The 18,520-nt window shown below is 61.7% G+C and overlaps 1 protein-coding gene across 25 annotated transcripts in view; it reads left to right on the top strand.

Annotated features, from left to right (window-relative positions):
* Positions 1-18,520, top strand: part of TSNARE1 (t-SNARE domain containing 1) — a 133,133-nt gene that overhangs the window by 95,321 nt on the left and 19,292 nt on the right. For 14 of the 25 annotated variants that reach the window (XM_055347962.2, XM_055347968.2, XM_055347966.2 and 11 more), the window contains one exon: positions 5,553-5,714. In XM_055347962.2, coding sequence (XP_055203937.2) covers positions 5,553-5,714 — 162 coding nt within the window. The remainder of the gene's footprint in view (positions 1-5,552; positions 5,715-18,520) is intronic. The other 11 variants (XM_055347976.2, XM_031013889.3, XM_031013892.3 and 8 more) reach the window with 1 other exon arrangement.

The raw sequence follows: 18,520 nt of genomic DNA, 5'->3' as shown, positions 1-18,520 counted from the left end.
TGGAGGTGAGGGAGACCGAGCACCTGCGGGGTCTCCTCTGGCCCGCACCCCAGTCCTGCCGCCTTCCTGGGCATCCACACGGCTCGCACCCCAGCCCTGCCGCCTTCCTGGACGTCCACACGGCTTGCACCCCAGCGCGACTGCCTTCCTGGGTGTACACACAGCCCGCACCCCAGCCTGGCCGCTTTCCTGGGCGTCCACACGGAGCCCCGTTTGCACCCCCCTCCCACCCCTGCGCCCTCCCCTATCCTCAGCTTCCCCCTTCTCCACATGCAGGAGGTGGCATCAATCCCAAGGCACAGATCCGAGGCAGGTGTCCATGGGTGCCCGGCACCCTCTGCCCACAGCTCCTGGGGAGCTGTCACTGAAACCCCCAAGTCCAGGGAACATCGCACAGAGCGTCCTGTGGTGCCTTCTCCACCCGGCCATCTCACTCGCCCGCATTAGCTGCCCTGGAGGATTTCATTGTGGGAGGGAGCACATTTCCTCCAGCCCCCTCGCCTGTGGCTGTTTGCTGTCAGGGCCGAGGGCAGGCTCCTGCATCTCCGTCCTCGGGCACACCAGCCGGGCTGCCCCGGGGGCCTCTTACCTCAAAAGTTTATTATGTTTACCTGGGGGCTTTGACTTTACCCAGGCCACGGGACCCCAGTCAGTGGGGCTGTTGTAGAGCCTGTCACCACTGGCAGGAGGAGGCTGTGCTCAGCTGTCATGCCGCTCTCCAGGGGCGTGTATGGCCATGTCCCCCCTGGGAGGAACGTCTCTGCCCCGTAGCTCACAGCGTTGGGAAAAGCACAGCTCAACCTGGTTTCCCACCTGAGTCCGGAAGGTGGCATCTCATGGCATCTCTGCTGTATGCTGCAGCCTCGTGTGCCTCACCTCGAGCTCTCCAGGCGACACTAGGACGTGGTGAGGTCAGCTCCATCCCCTGGAAGTGAAGCTGGAGGCTCAGGGAAGCTGAGGACCCTCCCCAGGCCCACACAGGAAGTGAAGGGCAGTGTTGCTGAGCCCTCGCACCTTAGGAGAGCCTCGTGCTCGGGCTCCTGCTGGAGTGAGGTGCACAGCTGCTGTGCTCTGCAGACATGAGGGGTCAGACCGTGTGGGTGGAGCTTGAGGGGCATAGACCACGGGGCTGTGAGTGCCGCTGCTCCCATTCTACAGATGAGGACAGTGAGGCCCAGAGAAGGGCGTGGCATGCCTGGGGCCTCACAGCCGGCACCAGTGCTGGGCCGGAACCTGAGCCCAGGCTCTTTCTGCAAGCGCCCCGGAAGCCTAGGGGCTGGAGCCGTAGGAAGGAGGCGTTGGGGTTGCTGGGCTTGGCGCGAGGCCAGCGCCTCCCTGGGCTCCCACCGCCAGGCACTGCTCACTTCCTCCCGCCCACTCCAGGAAGGGGAGGTGATAATTACCACCTTGGACGAGTTGCACTTGTCAACAGATTTTTTAGATCTTTTATTTTATATTCATCTATCCACGTATTTATTTATTTAAAGGCCTCTGCTAGCTTCTACCCGTGTCAGGGTGGTGTGTAGGAAGAAGCTGGCTTGGGAAGGAGAACCTGGCTAGGGCAGCCTCACCATCCCACCTGCAGGACCTGGGCAAGGTGCCCTTTAGACGAGGGTGGCCGTGCCCCTGCCGAGGGGCCTGAGGAAATGGGAGAAAGGAAGTAGCACCTAGCCTCATGCCGTGTCCCTCCTGGGGTGGCCGGTGCTGTGGCTGTTGGTCCTGTTGTCTCCAGCCTCATGCCATGTCCCTCCAAGGTTGCTGTGGCTGTTGGTCCTGTTGTCTCCAGCCTCATGCCATGTCCCTCCAAGGTTGCTGTGGCTGTTGGTCCTGTTGTCACCAGCCGTTTCGGCAGACTGTGGGGACTAGTGAGGTCACCCCGTCCTGGATCCAGTCATACCAGCATACAGCCCTCCTAGCCTCGCACCTGCCTGGGGTGGCTTCTGCCAGAAACACAGTGAAGTGCTTGTTTGTAGATCCGCCGGTTCGGTGCCCAGCCGGGGTTCATCTCTCTGTATTTGGTTGTCACCTGTCCATCTGCTCCAGTCCCAGTGCCTGGCATAGGGTGGGTACCATGGGCCCCCCATGGGTGTTCCTGGAAAGAAAAGCATGTGAGACGGGGCGGACCCCTCCGTCTCCTGTGTGGTGTCTGGGGTCTTCCTTCCAGCGGCCAAGGCGCAGTCGTCTCCCCACCTTGGCCAAGAGAGGGTTCTCGGGCCTCAGGAGGCGGGGCACCTCGCTGGGCCCTGGGCATAAATGGGACCCAGCCTGGGCGGTTTTTGGGAGCAGCACCTGCTGGGAAGCCAGGCGGGGCCAGTGACTGCTCCAGGGGGGGTGAACCCCCCCTACCCCGGGAGGCCTCCCCAGGAGCGCTCACAGAGCTTCCTCTGGCCTGGGGTCTCTGCACGTGCCCACCCTGAGCTACACGGCATGGTGAGGCAGCTTTCAGCTTGGGAAAGGGCAGAAGATGAGCAAGTTGCAGCCTCTACAGCTTCCTTGCAGGGCGACTGAGGTTATAGTCCCTGAGCAATGGGGGAGCCGGCAGAGCAGGTCCTGTGAGCCAGGCTGCCCTGCAGCCCATGTCCCCAGATGCCCACACACATGGAAGGGGCATGGCAAGAGCTCTGGACGTGAGTGGGATGGGTTGGGGTGGCAGCTGTACCCCTAGTGCCTGCATGCCTAGCGCTGACGGAGGATCCTTCACAGTGCCTTGCCTCCTGGCCTGCATGGCCAGCTGCTCTTGGTGGACAGTGCTGTCCCTAGGCACAGCGGAGGCCATCAGGGTCCAGTGGGGAGAGATGAGGCAGAGAGGTTGCCTGCACCCCAGGTCTAGCCTGGATTCCCATTCCCAGTCAGTTCCACACATTGCACCCAGATCTCATGCCTAGGGCGACACCCAGGCAGGGCCCTGTGCCCTCAGAGGCTAGGACCTGGCAAAGCTGTCCACACTACCTGAGGGCCCTGATGAGCAGAGGCGCAAAGCTGGCTGGGACCCTGTGCTTTGCGGGGCCTTTCCCAGACCTGGGAGAGGACGTTGATTATGTTCCCCGCAGAGGGCTGGGGAGATGGGGGTGAGGACAGCAAGGGAGGGGGCCTGTGGCTGAGTCCCTGGCTCTGGTGTGAGCTGGGCAGCCGCCATCCTGAGAGTCCTGTCCCAGCAGGGGCTCTGATGCAGGCCCAGCAACTGTGCCTCCTGCCTCACTGCCACAGAAGGCCCCGAGGCATCGGGACCGGCACAGCCCCCACCTCTGTCAGATCCTCCTCTCCAGACATGTGGTGACACCTACTGGGCCAAGACCAGCGGCCGGACGAGTCAGCTGGGAGAGCACCTGCCTGGGCAGGCAGGGTGGTCCGAGGATTTGTGTCAGGGGGTGTGTGTGGGCGCAGCATGAGTGAAGCTGAGGGGAAGCTGGATCTGGGGGCAGGGCTGAGGGCGCCATGGGTCTGCTCCTGAGGGCTGCAGGAGGCAGCAGCCTGGCCAGGTTTGCTGAATTGCACGTTCACTGCAGAGTGGCTTGGGTGGCTGTGAACCCCCTGAGTCTCCCATATGGTGTGTGGGGGGTCATTACGGTGCCCCAGGAGCATGAGGAGCAAGTAAAGGTAGCAGTGGCCGGCATGGCATCAGTGGGCCTGGCACACGTGGCACTGTTCGTTGTCAGCCATCCCCACCACTGTCGCCTTGTCCTTGCGCTCACCGAATCTTGATGTGTGTCTGAGGGCAGGCGCTGCTGCAGAGCCCCACGGGCTCGCCCTGATTTAGCACGGCGCCAGCCCCACCTCGCTCTGCCTCAGTGTCCTCGGCTGTTGTGGAGGCCCTGGCTCCTCCCTGCAGGGTTTTCAGGAAGATCGGGGGCACGGCTGAGTGGAGCAGGTGCTCGTGGTGAGGCCGGTCCTGGCCAGGCTGCCACCTCAGTTTTCTGCTCTGCCCATTCTCGGTGCCTTTTCCTGTCTCCCTTTTTCCCTCACACACACACAATGTCACATGGTCACACATCCCACAACCACACAGGCACTCGCAGTCACACATGCATAACCACACACACCTTCCTAAGGTGAAGGATGGCCTGCTGGCATGGGCAGGGCAGGTGAGGGGCACTGTGGCCGGGCTCCTGACGGGAGGGGAAGGAAGGCCCGCTGGCATGGGCAGGGCAGGTGGGGGCACTGCGGGCTCCTGACGGGAGGGGAAGGAAGGCCTGCTGGCATGGGCAGGGCAGGTGGGGGGCACTGTGGCCAGGCTCCTGGCGGGAGGTGAAGGAAGGCCTGCTGGCATGGGCAGGGCAGGTTGGGGGCACTGTGGCCGGGCTCCTGACGGGAGGGGAGGAAGGACTGTGGGGTGGGATCGCCACTGTTGTCACGTTTTCAGTTCGGTATGAACGTGTGCACCTGGAGGGGGCAGCTGCAGCATGGACCCTTCCTGCCTCCTGCCCACCCTCCCCTCTGCTGGGTGCTCCCGGGCCCCTACACCCCCACTTGGGACCTGATGCGGGGGTGCTGATGACACCGGGGACTGACGTCTGTGGTCTTTCCCAGGTGACCGGCGCCTGGGAGGCCCAGATTGATGTCCAGTGACAGGCTCGTGGCTGCAGAAGGCCCCCGCCTCAGACCCAGATCGTCCCCTCAGAGAGCAGATGGGGATAGTGAAGGGAAAAGCACCATTTTGTTGAATTTCAAAATGTGGCCAATAAATTAACAAGGAATGAAAACAAATTCCAAAAACCTCTTGGGCTCGCTCCCTGAGGCTGTCACGGGAGGGCGGGTTCCTGTGGGTGCACCTGTGCCCTGCCTGCAGTCCCACCTCATCTTTGAGCCCCACGCTGCGGCCTGCCCCTGGCTCTGTAACTGGCTCCTTGATGGGGCCGTCGTTGGGCTCACAGCCCCCAAAATGAAGAGGTAGAATTTGTGTTTATGTGCATAGGGGCATTTTTTCTGGCGGTTCACAAAGGGCCTGTGTCCCCCAAAAGCTGGGAACACGAGGTAGACTGTGTGCTCTCTGGGGTCGGGGCCACGTTTTGCTCTCGTGTCCTCCATCTGGCCAGGGACAGGGTATCCCTGGCTTGGCGTGGGGGCCGTAGGGCTCACAAGTTCTTGCACAGGCCTGGGATGGCCAGAGAGGGGGACATGTGCCAAAAGGCGGGGACCAGGGTCCACTCGCCTGTGACCCTGGCCCACTGCTCACGGTAGCCCCAGCTCCTCTCCTGCCCTCACAGTGTGCATGACGTTGCCCAGAGCTCTGGGGGGTCCCAACTTCCAGAGGCGTGGGAGGCCAAGGCCTAGCATCTGTGGCCTCATCTCATCTTGAGATGGAGCTGGGTGGCCTGCTGGGAGCCATGGGAAGACTTGGCCCTGGGGCGTGGTGGTAATGGGGGGTGTCCGTGCTAACAAGGTCTGGGCCTGGGGCGTGGTGGTAATGGGGGGTGTCCGTGCTAACAAGGTCTGGGCCTGGGGCGTGGTGAGAATGGGTCGGGGGGGGGGGTGGTCCGGTGCTGATAAGATCTGGGCCTGGGGTGTGGTGGTAATGGGAGGGGTCAGTGCTAACAAGATCTGTCTGTCATCAGCAGAGTCCCCAGGCCCCGTTTGCCGAGCTGGCTGATGATGAGAAGGTCTTTAATGGGAGTGACAACATGTGGCAGGGCCAGGAGCAGGCGCTGCTCCCGGACATCACTGAGGAGGACCTGGAGGCCATCCGGCTGCGGGAGGAGGCCATCCTGCAGATGGAGGTGAGGCTGGCGTGGGCAAGCGTGCTCACTCTCCACGCTCCACATGAGGCCGGGAACCAGAGGAGCCCAGGTGCCAGCCTGCTGCACCATTGCTTGCCCTTGACCTAGAGGGGCCGGAACTAGGCCTCCATGGCCTTGTCCATTCTAAACACCTCTCTCTGGCCATCTGGTCCAATAAGGGAGAGACGGGAGTCTGGGAGCCCTATCCCCATCCCCTCCTTCCTGGGTTTCCCTAATAGGGCACAGCCCTCTGGCCAGGAGCTGGGGTCTATTCTGGGGTAGCCTCTCAGTCACCATGGCCATTTCATTTGCTGTGTGGTTAGACTTCCAGGAGGCTGTTTAGCTCTAATGAAGATGATTTGGTGCTTAATGCAGTTCCCAGTAACTTTTTTTTGAAAAGTTGAATAAATTGCTCAGAACCGAACCTGCAATTTGGTGGTGCTACCAGCAGGTGGTGGGGTGAGCTGTCGGGGTACAACTGTAGAGTGTGGGCATTGGATGCTGCTTATTTTTCGTTTCTTTAAAGTTTACACATGTATAATACCTGCTGCCAAATGTGTCTGTAGCCCATGGTTAATCTCCTTAAGACAGTTGCTAAAACAGAGTATCCCAAGAGGCACCTGAGTCTGGGCATGTGTGTATGTATGTGTGTGTGAGTGCATGCACGTATGCATGTGTGTGTGCACGTGTGTGCGTGCATGTGCATGTGTGTGTGCGTGCATGTGAGTGCGTGTATGAGCGTGTGTGCATGCGTGTGATGCATGTGAGTGCGTGTATGAGTGCGTGTGTGTGCATGCGTGTGTGCGTGAGTGCGTGTGTGTGCATGCATGTGTAAGTGCATGCATGTGTGAGTGAGCCTCTTCTCTCTTGATGCCTGAGTGTACATAGAACACATCAGTCAGGCAGCGTGGGGGGGACACGCTCTGTTGGCGGTGGGATCCGAACCTCTGCGTGTGACCTTGAACGTCCTTCCCTTCCTCTGGCCCCCTCATCTGCAGAAGGCGCTAGGGCCTGCCCACTCTGGAGCTCCCAGAGGCTGGGTTTCCAGAGCAAATGTCTGCTAAGAGCTGACTCTTCTAGAAAAGCAGAGGCCTGGCAGTAATTCAGCTAAGTCACTGGGTTAGGACCTGTGGCTGGTTCTGCTCTCCCAGGGAGCAGGTCTTCCTCTCTTGAAGGAAGGGAATACCCCACAGTGCTGGGGCTCAGCCCCTTCTCTCTTGCTCCTTACTTCTGTGGCCCCCACCTCCCTGCCTCTGCTGTGGCAACCCCCTACTTTGACCTGGTGGAGGAGCGCCCATTTCTCAAGACCTGTGTTCGGGGCCCCTGCCTCCTCTGTGAGGTGTCCTCCCCTTCACCTTTTCCTGTCCTCGGGCTCCCTGGAGAGGAAGGCACCAGCTCTGGGCCTGTGGCCCTGGCTGGAGGCTGCTTCGGGGGCTTCTCTCTGGGGCTGAACGAGCCCTTTGCTGCTGCTGAGATGCTCCAGAGAACCACCCGAAGCACAGAGATGGTTTCCATCCCTCCCTGCTGGTGCATGAGGCCCACTGTTCCCAGAGAAGTGGAGAAACGGGTGCTCGTGAGCTCCTCCAGGAGCACTGCCCTGAAGGCTTCACAGCTAGAGAGGCAGACGGACCGCTTCCCCTTTGTGCTGGAATTGAGATCCTCCTGGGAAGGTCCAGTCACAGCCCCTCGGGCAACTCAGGCTCAGCCCTCCCTGTGGGGCATAGAGTGGCGTGAGGAGAGAGGAGGCGCTGCTTATTGATTAAGTCCAAGGAGTGGAGGTCGCTCACAGAAGCTCATTCTGCCAAAAAGCCCAAACCCCCACAGAGGGCTGCGGGCATGAGGAGGCCGTTAGAGGGCAGCGTCCAGGGAGAGGCGTGGCTCCTGGCCCACCTCCAGCCTCCTGGCGCTCACTCAGCAGCATCGGTGGCACTGGTCTCGGGGTTCCAGCGTGGCGCCTTCACCTGAGGGGCTGGCTTCTCCCTGTCCTGGCCTGGGAGTCCTGCTCCCAGGGCCTGGTGAGGGCTCGTGCCCGGTGCAGCCACCCCAGGATAGGGTTCAGAGGAGTGGAGGCTGGGGCTGGCTGCCCCGTCCGCGATCCTCTGTGTGAGGGCCTCTCCAACCGGCAGTCCTGGCCCTGGGTTCCCTCTGGCACTCTGTGTGGTGAGTGTGGGCTGAGCAGCGGCCTTTCCCAGGGCAAGGGCGCCCCACGTGGAGGCCACTGCAGTCGTCCAGCTCAGAGATGGAGAGGCCTGGGCCAGGGCGGGAGGAAAGCTGGGGCTCTGGGCTGAACTGAGCTCACTCAGGGGCCTGGGCTTGCATCTAGACCAGAGAACCCAGGTGGCCTGGGCTCTGCCTGTGGCCCTCGGGGCCCCTCACAGCTCAGCACTGTGTGGACGGGGGGTAGCAGGGGGGCTAGGAGTGGTGCAGAGTGGGCAGGCCCCATGGCCAGCCTGGCCCTTCCAGCCTCACTTTCTTTGTCTGTAGCATGGGGGTGACGCAGAGGATGTGGATCCTCATGCCAGCAACAGCAGGCGCGGGACGGAGGCTGGCGGGGTGGGAGTCGTTCTTGGAAGGCGTCTGTACACCTCACTGCATCACTCCCTCCCTTTGGTCTCTGAAAACGGGAAAAACAAAACGCAAATTGTCATTAGCCTTTAGGAAGCCCTCCCCACGGTCTGCAGCAGGTCCCGGTGACAGTAACTCCAGCGTGACGCGTGAGAGGCTGTGACGCAGTGGAGGTCCCACGTGCCAGGCCCTGCTGGCCCGATTGCTCTGCAGCCATCTTTGCAGCCTGCGCAGGGCTCGGGGGGTGGGCGGCAGGGTTTTGTGGAGCTGTGTTACGCACCTTGGCTGGCTGTAGCCCTTTCCTGTGGAAGCTGGCACCCTCATCCCCTCATCTCTCTTCCCACATTCACTGGGGGCTTTGGGATTTGCAAGATTTTATAGGTTCAGAAGTCCCCTAGTGCAGACTTGGGGTCTGAGAGAGAGCCCCCTTTGTGGCCAGCCTTCAATGACTTACTAGGTGGCTAGTGGGGGTGTGAACACAAGGGCCAGCTGAGGCCCGGGGAGGGGAAGCAGTATCACAGTAGTGGGCCAGTGTTGCGTGATTCCTGGTGCCCACTTTCCGCCTTGCTCTTGGTCTCCTCGAGTGTCCGTGGCTGCTGTCAGGCAGGGTGCAGATCGGGGTTGTGTTGGGGGCTCCTGTCCACTGGGACAGATGGCCACGCCCGGCATCCCTTTCCTTTGTCCTCCTTCCCAGCATCGTCCTTGGGACAAAACAAAGGGCCAGGCTGGGGACATGCTGTCCTGGCTTTAGGCCCGTGTCCGCTCACTGGTTGGGTGACCTTGAACCCCGATTTGCCTCAGTCATTTCATCTGTGAAGTGGGAAGGTGGAAGGTCACTCTCTGTCCTCAGGGACTTGCCAGCTGGGACAGCCCGTGTGGCCGTAGGCAGAGTGTAGCAGGCCCTGTGGGGCGTCCACAGGCCCTGTGGAAATGACAGCCTATCAGAGGACCCAGGGGGTGCCATGAGGCTGGCTTGAGAGGCCACCCACGGGAGACAGTGGAGAGCAGGCCAGCCTCCGTTCTGGGCAGTGACCTTGCCCCCCCTCAGGCCTGGTGCAGTCGGATTCTGAGGGAGGGTGTCCTGCCCCGTCCTGGGGAGCCTGTGGGGACCGCCGAGACCCACCCTGAGGACCCCTGCTGGCTTCCATGTGCCCCTGAGCACTGTTCCCTGATCTGAGCATTGCTGCTTCCATGGCGTGCCCTCCTCAGGGAGGCCCTCCCCACTGCCCTCGACTGCCCTAGCCCCCTGTCCGCCTCCCACGGGGAGTCTCTGGTTGGTCCCTGCCCTGACAGAAGGTGAGCGGCCCTTGCCTGCCTGGGGTCAGCCCCATCCCCAGAGCCTGGAGTAGTGGGCTCCACAGCGACTTGCCAGTACTTGTGGAACCGACGTGTCAAACTGGCCAGTGCCCCCAAAGACAGTGACTGCCCTTCCCCCACAGTGACCACCTCTCCCCCATGACAGTGACCGCCCCTCCCCCATGACAGTGACTGCCCCTCCCCCATGACAGTGACCACCTTTCCTCCATGACAGTGACCACCCCTCCCCCATGACAGTGACCACCCTTCCCCCATGAGTGACCAACCCCTCCCCCATGACAGTCACCACCCCCTCCGCCATGACAGTCACCACCCCCTCCCGCATGAGTCACCACCCCCTCCCCCACAATGACCACCCCCTCCCCCATGACCATCACTACCCTCTCCCGCATGACAGTCACCACCCCCTCCCCCATGACAGTCACCACCCCCTCCCCCATGACCATCACTACCCCCTCCCCTGTGACAGTGACCACCCCCTCTCCCACAATGAACACCCCCTCCCCCATGACCATCACTACTCCCTCCCGCATGACAGTCACCACCCCCTCCCCCATGACAGTCACCACCCCTCCATGACAGTGACCACCCCCTCCCCCATGACCATCACTACCCCTCCCCCGTGACAGTGACCACCCCCTCCCCCATGACCATCACTACCCCCTCCCCCGTGACAGTGACCACTCCCTCCCCCATGACCATCACCACCCCTCCCCCACAATGACCACCCCCTTCCCCCATGACCATCACCACCCCCCTCCCGTGGTAGTGACCACCCCCCCATGACAGTGACCACCTTCCTCTTCCACAGTGACCACCCCCTGCCCCATGAGTGACCACCCCCTCCCCCACAATGACCACCCTTCCCCCATGACAGTCACCACCCCCTCCCCCGTGACAGTGACTGCCTCACTCCCATGAGTGACCTCCCCCCTCCCATGACAGTGGCCAACCCCTCCCTGATGATAGCCAGCCCCCAGTGCTAGGCCTGTCCTGAGCCCTCACTGCTGGCATCCAGGATGGACTCAGGTCCCACAGGTAGCATCTCATCCCTGCACACAGGGTGTCCTGCAGAGCCATGCTGCAGGGCTGTGTGGTGAGTGCAGGGGGTTGGAGGTGCAGGCAGAGGCTAGGCCAGCCCCAGAGCATTCCCAGCCTGAGTCTGGGCAATGGACGGCCCAGCTGGAAGCACACCAGGCCATGTTTCTCTTTACTGGTTTATGTTGGGCATCTTCCTTTTTCTCTGCTGTGCAGGAATGGAGTTGATAAATACACTAAAGTTCCTCTGAGAGCAGAAGTGGAGCCACCCAGGGGCCCGTGGAGGCTGAGGGCTGCCAGTGACGGGGGCCTGCCCCCTATGTGTTCCGTGGCCTGTTCACTGGCCGCAGGGCAGCCGTCCTTGGCCTGCATGGGGCCCTGGCCCTCTCCATGGTGCCGGGACCCTCCGCCAGACAGGCCCGCTCCAGCTGCGTACACAGGGGTGTTAGAGGGGCAGAGCGGCCACCCAAGAGTGAGCAGGACCTGGGGCCGGCTCAGTGCACAGGCTCCCTCCAGGGAGGACACCATGCCCACTTCCCAGTGGGGGAGGCCACAGGGCTGGAACCCAGGCAGTCTGACTCCGACCCAAGTGCCATCTGCCTCTGGAGGGTGCAGGGTCTGGCAGCCCTGGAATTTGAACTTTTCACCTGGGGCTGCCCACCATCTCCCAGAGGGGGGTCGTAGTGGGAGGGGTTGTGCCAGTCACATGTGGGAGCTGAGTCTACTTATGGGTTGCTTGGGTGGGAGAAGGCTGGAGGGGTCCCGGAACATTGCCTGTCTCCACTGTGTACTCACTCCCCTCCCTGGGGCTGCCCTCCCTGCCTGAGCTGAGGTAGCCTGTCTCTGGCCTTCCAGCCTTGGGTAGCCCCTGGTGCTGGTCCCGGGCTGGAGCCCCGAGCCTCCCAGGACTCCGGGTGTTGGGTATCCAGGTGCCGCGGAGGTGAGTGCTGGCGGCTGGCAGCCTCCTGGCCAGTGGCCCTGTCTGGATGGGGGAGAAGATGGAGAGGCCATTCCCATCTCATCACCGGGAGTGTGAGCTTCAGTTGTGTCTGAGCAGCAGTGCGAGCCCTGGCGTGGGCGAGGAGGTGTCTGAGCATCCAATTAGGTCGTGTCCAGGAGCCACTGCCCGTCCCTGCAGCAGCAGCTCCTCTGTAGGGCTGTCTGCTGACTCTCAGCTGTCTGCTTGTCCAGCCAGGCCCTCCGAGCTCCCGCAGCTGTGCCGGCCCTGTATGGACCCTGCTGACCGGCCCCATCTCCTCTTGGCCTTGGCCAGGAGAGAGCTGGCTTCCAGGACAGCTGCCTCCACCCTCTGCACTGAGCTGCGGGACTCCCAGAGGAGGCAGGGTGCCCACGGCCACACAGCAGGGCCGCCAGCTGCCGCCAGGAGCCCAGGCCAGAACCATGCCCGGTGCCTCCCAGGTCACTCTCTGAGCCCTGGTCTCCGACTCCTGCCAGATGGTTGGGAATGAGAAGGCCCTTGAGGTAGTGACTGCAAAGTGCTTTGCAAACCAGTCTGAGTGACGCTGTGGGTGAGGGCGTGAAGGACAAAGGACAGCCCTCAGCCTGGTGTTTGGGCCCTTGCTGTTGCCCCAGGTGTTAGCGAGGTGATTGATCCCTGCCTCGTCCCTGCAAACTCATGCCCTTCGATTCTCCCAGGGGCCCTGGGCACCCTCTTGGCCTTTGCTGCTTCTCACCTCCGGTGCCCTTCCTCACACTGCCCTCCACCTTCCCTCTGGCCACTCTGCATCCTCTGAGGTCCGCAGGGGGTCCCGGCCCTCTGCAGACCCTGAAGCAGTTCGCTCTTTCCTCCTCGCCCTGGGCTCCCTTACTCCCTCTCCTCGTGGCCCCTGGGTGGGCTGCCCCTGCCCCTGTCCCAGCTGCCCCTGCCCCTGTCCCTGCCCCTCCAGGTGGGGCCTAGGTAACCTTTTTTATTTGACTAAGATAAAGAATAGGGTGGCTGTGGTGGCCAGGGGAAGCTTAGTGCCAAGGCTGGGCCAGTGTGGCCCCTCCTCTCCCGCCCCCACTGCAGCCCCACTTCCTGCTTGCTGAGGGCCCCGTGGGGTTGAAATGCATCCCTGCAGTGTGTGGGCAGATGCAGATGCTCCAGGGCAGAGCCAACAGGTGGCGTCTGAACACCAATAGCACCCAGTTAGCAGGAGATGACCCTCGATCCGAGGTGGCCAGAGCTGTCTGGCTGCCAGGCTGGTGGGAGGGATGACAGCCAGGTCTCCAGGAAGCTTCCTTGTCCCCTGCGGAGGGGAGCCGGCAGGCCTCAGGCGTCTTCTAGACAAGGAGAAGTAGGTGCTGGTCCAGGATCCCAGACTCAGGCACAGCCATACCACTGGGCCATGTGACCCTGGGCAGGTCTCTCCTGGAGCCTCGGTTTACTTATCTGTAAAATGGGCACAATGACACCAGCCTCTGCTGGCCTCAGGGTGAAAGTGCCACGGTGGAGTGTAACTGCCTGGCGAGAACTCAGGCCTGGGAAGAACCCGCGCCAGGAGATGTGGCCGTGGCTGTCCATGTGCCCCCACACCCACCCTCCTGCTGCGCTGGGGATCTCCACCTGCGCCTCCCTCCTTCAAGCGTCCCGGCCCTCTGCCTCGGGAATGCGGCCAAGCTCTGGGGTGAGCAGGTGAACTCTGGGCTTTGCTGTTGGCTCAGCAGCTCACTGTACGCTAAGGGGTTAGCCTTGCATTGCTGCCAGCTGGGGTGTCGGTGCCACTGAGAACAGCAGCAGATGCTGCTGATGGCCTGTGGTGCGGCTGCTCGAGGGAGGGGTTTGCGTTTTCTTGGGGACTCCTGAGGAAGGAAAGCACTCAAGCCTAGGAGGTTCCGGAGTCCTGGGATTTCTTCATGTGGGGTCCTGGAGCTTTCTGGGGCAGGAAAGGCGAGCCGTGGTCTGACACGTGGCTCCCCCACTTTCTGTGTGCTGAGTGTGGGGGAGGTGGAGCTTGCCACCCCGTGAAGAGCCTGACTGACAGGGTTGTGCTTCTGTGGTGGTGCGCGGCTGTAGATCCACACTGGCGGGGCACCTGGTGAAATGTGTTCTGCCTGCGTTGGTCTGGGTTAGGGCTGGGAACTGACTCTTTGGGGCTCTGAAAGGCCCTTGGTGGGTCTGGTGCAGCCTGGAGTAGGGCTCCATGCTCAATGCGCTTTGGGGCTTAGGTGGCGTTCTAGGGGCTCGGGACAGTCTTCCTGTGATTTATTTCATGTCTGCTCTCCTTCCTTGTCCTCACCCCACTGGTGACCTTGACCTTGACCTTGCTTCTCATTCCACGGGGAAACAAGCCCTTAAAAGAGCTCATCGACAGCCTCCTGGGGCCTGGCCGGCCTCCTCTCCAGGGGCGGTGGGTGAGCTGCTTGCACGACAGCTAGCCTGTGGCTCCCGCCCTGTCTGTGCCCGCCACCCACCGCCTCCACAGGCCCATCTTGGACCCTCACGTCTCCCTCGTCCAATTCTGCCCATCAGCAAGCACATTGCAGTCATGCCCATCTTCAAAATTCCCATGAGAAAGGGTGCCGCACCTGCCCGCCCACCACTGGTTCTCGGCACTCCTCCATTCCTCTCCGGCCCTCGCCTCGCTTCCACGGGGAAGCTCGTGGGTTCTGTGGGTCAGAACTTCCAATGGGGCAAAGCTGAGACTGCTTTCCCTGTCCACTAGCTCGGAGAGCCAAGGGTGGAGACTCTCGGGAAGGCTTGTCTGCCCCTGTCTCGTGTTGGTGTTCTGGCTACTGGCTGGGATGCAGGCTGGGCTCTGGGCCGGAGCTCCACGCTTGGCCTCTCCCATGGCCTGGTTTCCTCCTGGTATGGAGGCTGGGCCCTGGAGGATGCTGCCAGGACCCCGGCAGAGCCAGAAGGAAGCCGAGCCTCAGAAACCCTACAGTGTCCCTTCTATCACATTCTGCTTGAAACAGGTGGGGGGGCGGGGGGGGGGGGGGCGTGCGTTGCTGTGACCGTCCACGGGAGAGGCAGCTGACCCCGTACTCCCAATGGACTGTCCTCTCCCTCATTCCTCACCCCCACACCTCACAGTTCCCTGGGCAGGCCCGGCCACCCCTGCTCCTGGTTCCTGTTGCCCGAGGCCCAGAGCACCCTATGCCTGACGCCTGAGCCGCTGGCTCCCTTTCACTGGCAGGCCCTGACTCCAGGGGTGCCCTCTAACCCCTGCCGCTCCCACGCTCACCCCACACACACTGTTGGGTTCTCGTTAGGATTCATCTCTTGCCACTCGAGCCTAAGCCCGCGGAGGTAGCGGTGTTGCCTGTTCCCGTCACGTCTGCGTTCGCAGCAGCTCACCGGCCTGACGCTGCCTGGCACCCGGTGGCTGCTGAATGAACAAATGGGTGGGTGGCAGTGCTGGGTGGGGTGGGTGGAGGAGGGCTGGGTCGGGGGCTGGGTGAGTGTGTTTCTATCCTGGGACTCCATGGAGGCTCTGTGTTTAACGACAGGGCCCTGCTGACATTATTTATATGTGTCTCATCCCACACCAGAGCTCTGTGAGAGTGAACACTCCTACGTTCTGATTTTGTCAGAGATGACAGTGGCTTGGAGCAGGCCCATCGCTTGCCCAGGGTCACACAGCTCACACGCCATGGAGCTGGGATTCGAGCCCAGGTGCCCTACTCCAGCACAAGGCCATCCTCACCGCGATGCTGGAGAGCCGACTTTTGCTTGGCCTTTCTGAGATGAGGGTGGTGGGATTTGTCTCCAAGGCCACCCGCAGGTCCAGGGCCAGGCATGGAAAGAGCCAGCGCCCCAGGAGCCAGTGACTTAATCCCCAACTGAGGACACCAGTCCTGAGCAGCGGGCGGCGAGCAGCGATTCATCTCCCTGGGCAGGAGAGGTTGGAGGGAACAGGCGCGTGCCCTTCAGTCCACTGCCAGCGTGCAGCAGGCTCACCGGGGCACTGGTCCAGAGCTGGTGTCTGCTTTCTGCCAGCTCTGCCTACCTGCCCCTTTGTGTCTGCACTGGGCTTCCCTCGCCAAGCCCATCTCACCTGCTGGAGCTCCTGAGCGGGCATCACCTGACCCAGGTACAGAGCTCAGAATACGCCACCTGCTCTGTTGCCATGGCTACCTGGCAGGCCTGGGAGGGCGGAGGATGGGATGCGGAGATGGCCCAGGCGGGGCTCCAAGGCCCCAGGCAGAGCCCAGCAGACCTGCCCTGTGGTTGGCATTGCACAGCCTGAAGGTGCCTGACCTGGCTGATCTCTAGCTATAAATGGGCGAGTGGACAAATAAATGCATACGGTTTGGTGGCTCCATTAGCTGGAATAGTCATCTTTGTAGGTGGATGGTTGCCAAGATCCTAATCATAAGAAGAGATGGTGTGATAGAGAAAAATGCAGTGATGTTTTGACTTCTCGTTCTGGAAAGTGAAGGGAACACACAGGCACACACACACCAAGGTTTTATTATGTCTCATGCAAGGGGCTTTTTCCACTGTGCCAGTGAAAGAAGAGAAAGAAAATTCCATGAGAGCTTTTAATGAGTTCTAGTTTTAGAAGCAGTCTGAAAAATAATTGCATGATTTAACCATCTACTAAGTTCTGGGTCTCCCCCGCTCTCCCGCTCTCTGGCTGCCGTGCCAGGGCATGGCCTGCCTGTCCCCCGAGAACAGCACCAGGACTGCTGCTGCCCTGGAGGGCTCTATCCGGGGCAGTCCCAGCCCCTCGAGCAGGCCCCACCCTTCTCAGGCCTGGCCTTGGCCTCTCTGTCGCCCCAGGACTGAGGACGGGGCTTCTGCCTGGAACTAGGCTCCCACCTAGGCCCGTGGGGGAGCCCAAATCTCTGGCAAGTCTCCCAGGTGTGCCTGGGAGTGGAGCTGCGCCTGCCCCGAGCTTCCTCCTCAGGAGCCGAGGCCTGCCCAGGTGCACAGTGCCCAGGGCCCACAGTGCCTGGGGGGACCCACCCATGCTAGCTGCCTGCCTGAGAGGCCCTCCTCTGTCTCTTGCGGTGGGCCCTCTCTGGGCCCATCCTTGGGATCTGCCTGCACCATCAGCTACAGGCCCAGCTGTAAGTCCCAGCCCCACTGCGCCTGCCCGGCTCTCTCGCAGCCGCAGGGTATGTTCAGCTCTTTATTCCTCTGTTTGTTCTGAGACCAGCACTGGGCCAGGACGAAGGAGAATCCCCAGTAAGTACCGGCGGCCTCCCATGATGGAGGAAGAGACACAAAGGCAGGCAGTACCTCAGGCTCCCTGCTCTCTTCAGGAAGCTCCTATGCAGAGGGCTTGGGGCTGCCTGGTAGAAGTGGCCCATCCCTTTGCATCTGGGGCCTCTAGGGCAGGCCTCAGGGCCAGGGTGCACCCTGCCCCATCCTGAGACAGCACAGTGGTGTAAACGTAGCCTGCAGCTCGTGTGGCTGATGTGGCAGGACCTGGGTTTCTGGGGCTGCCTGTGCCCTGAGCAGCCCTCTCAGTTGGTTCCGTGAGATCCCCGGCTCGGTCGGCAGGAGGGGTAGTGGGGCCCTGGCCTCCAGCCTCAGGTTGGGGAGCAGGGAGGGGCCCCAGGCTCACTGAGTTCAGCGTCCTTTCCCTTCTATACAGAGAGTGCTCCCCAAGGACTGGGTCCAGCTGGCCGTGCCCAGGGCCTGTGGGAAGTGGTTCTCTGTGGTGAGCCATTTTCCAGAAAACAAGGCTCAGGGGTTTCTTAACTGTGGCTGCTTGCCTGGAGCCTGAGCTGCTCTTCAGGCTTTGCTTCCTGCTTTGTTCGAGGTGAACGATGTTCACTTATCAGTGAGCGCCTCGGCAGGGGGTGCCTCCGAGTGGGCTGGGCCGGCTGGCAGCTCACCCTTCTGCAGGGAAGTGGGACCAGGCCGATGTTTGAGTGCCAGGCGTCTTAAAGAGAGGGGCGCCTGAAATGAGGAAGAGCAGGCTTCACACAAATGTTGCGTTTGCTCGTAAGAGGTCAGGGAGTGGGAACCTCTCGGCATGCAGCCCTGAGGCCCTGCCAGCCCTGCTGGCCGAGCCTCTTGAAGCTGGGATGCATGAGCCCGTGGTGCCAGGAGCCATGGTCCCCTCTCACAGGAGGCACAGCCACGGCACTGAAGGCTTGGAGTCTGTGTGTCCCCCGCGCTGGCTGTGGTGCAAATTAACATTCTGTGTCTTAGCTCATCCCAATGGGCAGTTATCACTGTTCCTGCTGCTTCTCTGCTGAGTCCAGCAATGAGTGGGCGGGAGCCCCGGCAGCAGCCCCAGCCCAGAGAACATGCCCCCACCCCCCACCAGCTCCTCTGTCTGCGGGCCTGACATGTTGCTGGTAAGGTTGGCACGGATAGCAGGTGGCTCCGTGAGTGCCGGCTCCTGTCAGCCGCATTCTCGGCACCAGCACTGACTAAGAAACCCTTCTGCCCAGGAGGACCCGGGGCCTTGGAGGAGCAAGCCCTCTGTGAAGCCAGGCAGTGGCAGTGAGTGTCCGCGATGAGATGGAAAATCACTTCCGCCACTGCCTCCGGGGGCCTCCCCCAAAACCTAGAATGCAGGCCATCTGTGCCCTGGGGGCGCCACAGGGTCTCTGCCTGTCTTGGGAACACCATGTCCCAGCCTGCGCTTTTGGGGTTGTGGAAGTTGACTCTGATGTCAGCAGGGAACGCCCAGTGCAGTGGCCGTGTGTGCACAGAGGAGTGCCTGGAACACTGAGGCCGAGCCTCAGGGACTCGCAGCTGCCCCTCTTCCACCCTGCCCCAGCCGCTGGGCGTCCCAGGCCCCTGAAAGGCACTGGACCCGGCCTTGCTCAGCCACACCCCTCCCTGGCATTTCTCACCAAAGCTGCATCCCCACAGGCTGGGCAGGGGCTTGGAGCCATGCTTCCCCCCAGGGACACAGCAGCATCATGCCAGTGTGGCCTTTCTCTGCCCATGCTCATGGGAAGCAGATTGATTGGTG

The sequence above is a fragment of the Gorilla gorilla genome, chromosome 7 (assembly GCF_029281585.2).
Source record: "Gorilla gorilla gorilla isolate KB3781 chromosome 7, NHGRI_mGorGor1-v2.1_pri, whole genome shotgun sequence".
In the NCBI taxonomy this organism is placed as follows: domain Eukaryota; kingdom Metazoa; phylum Chordata; class Mammalia; order Primates; family Hominidae; genus Gorilla; species Gorilla gorilla.
This window is presented reverse-complemented; position numbering and strand designations above follow the sequence as displayed.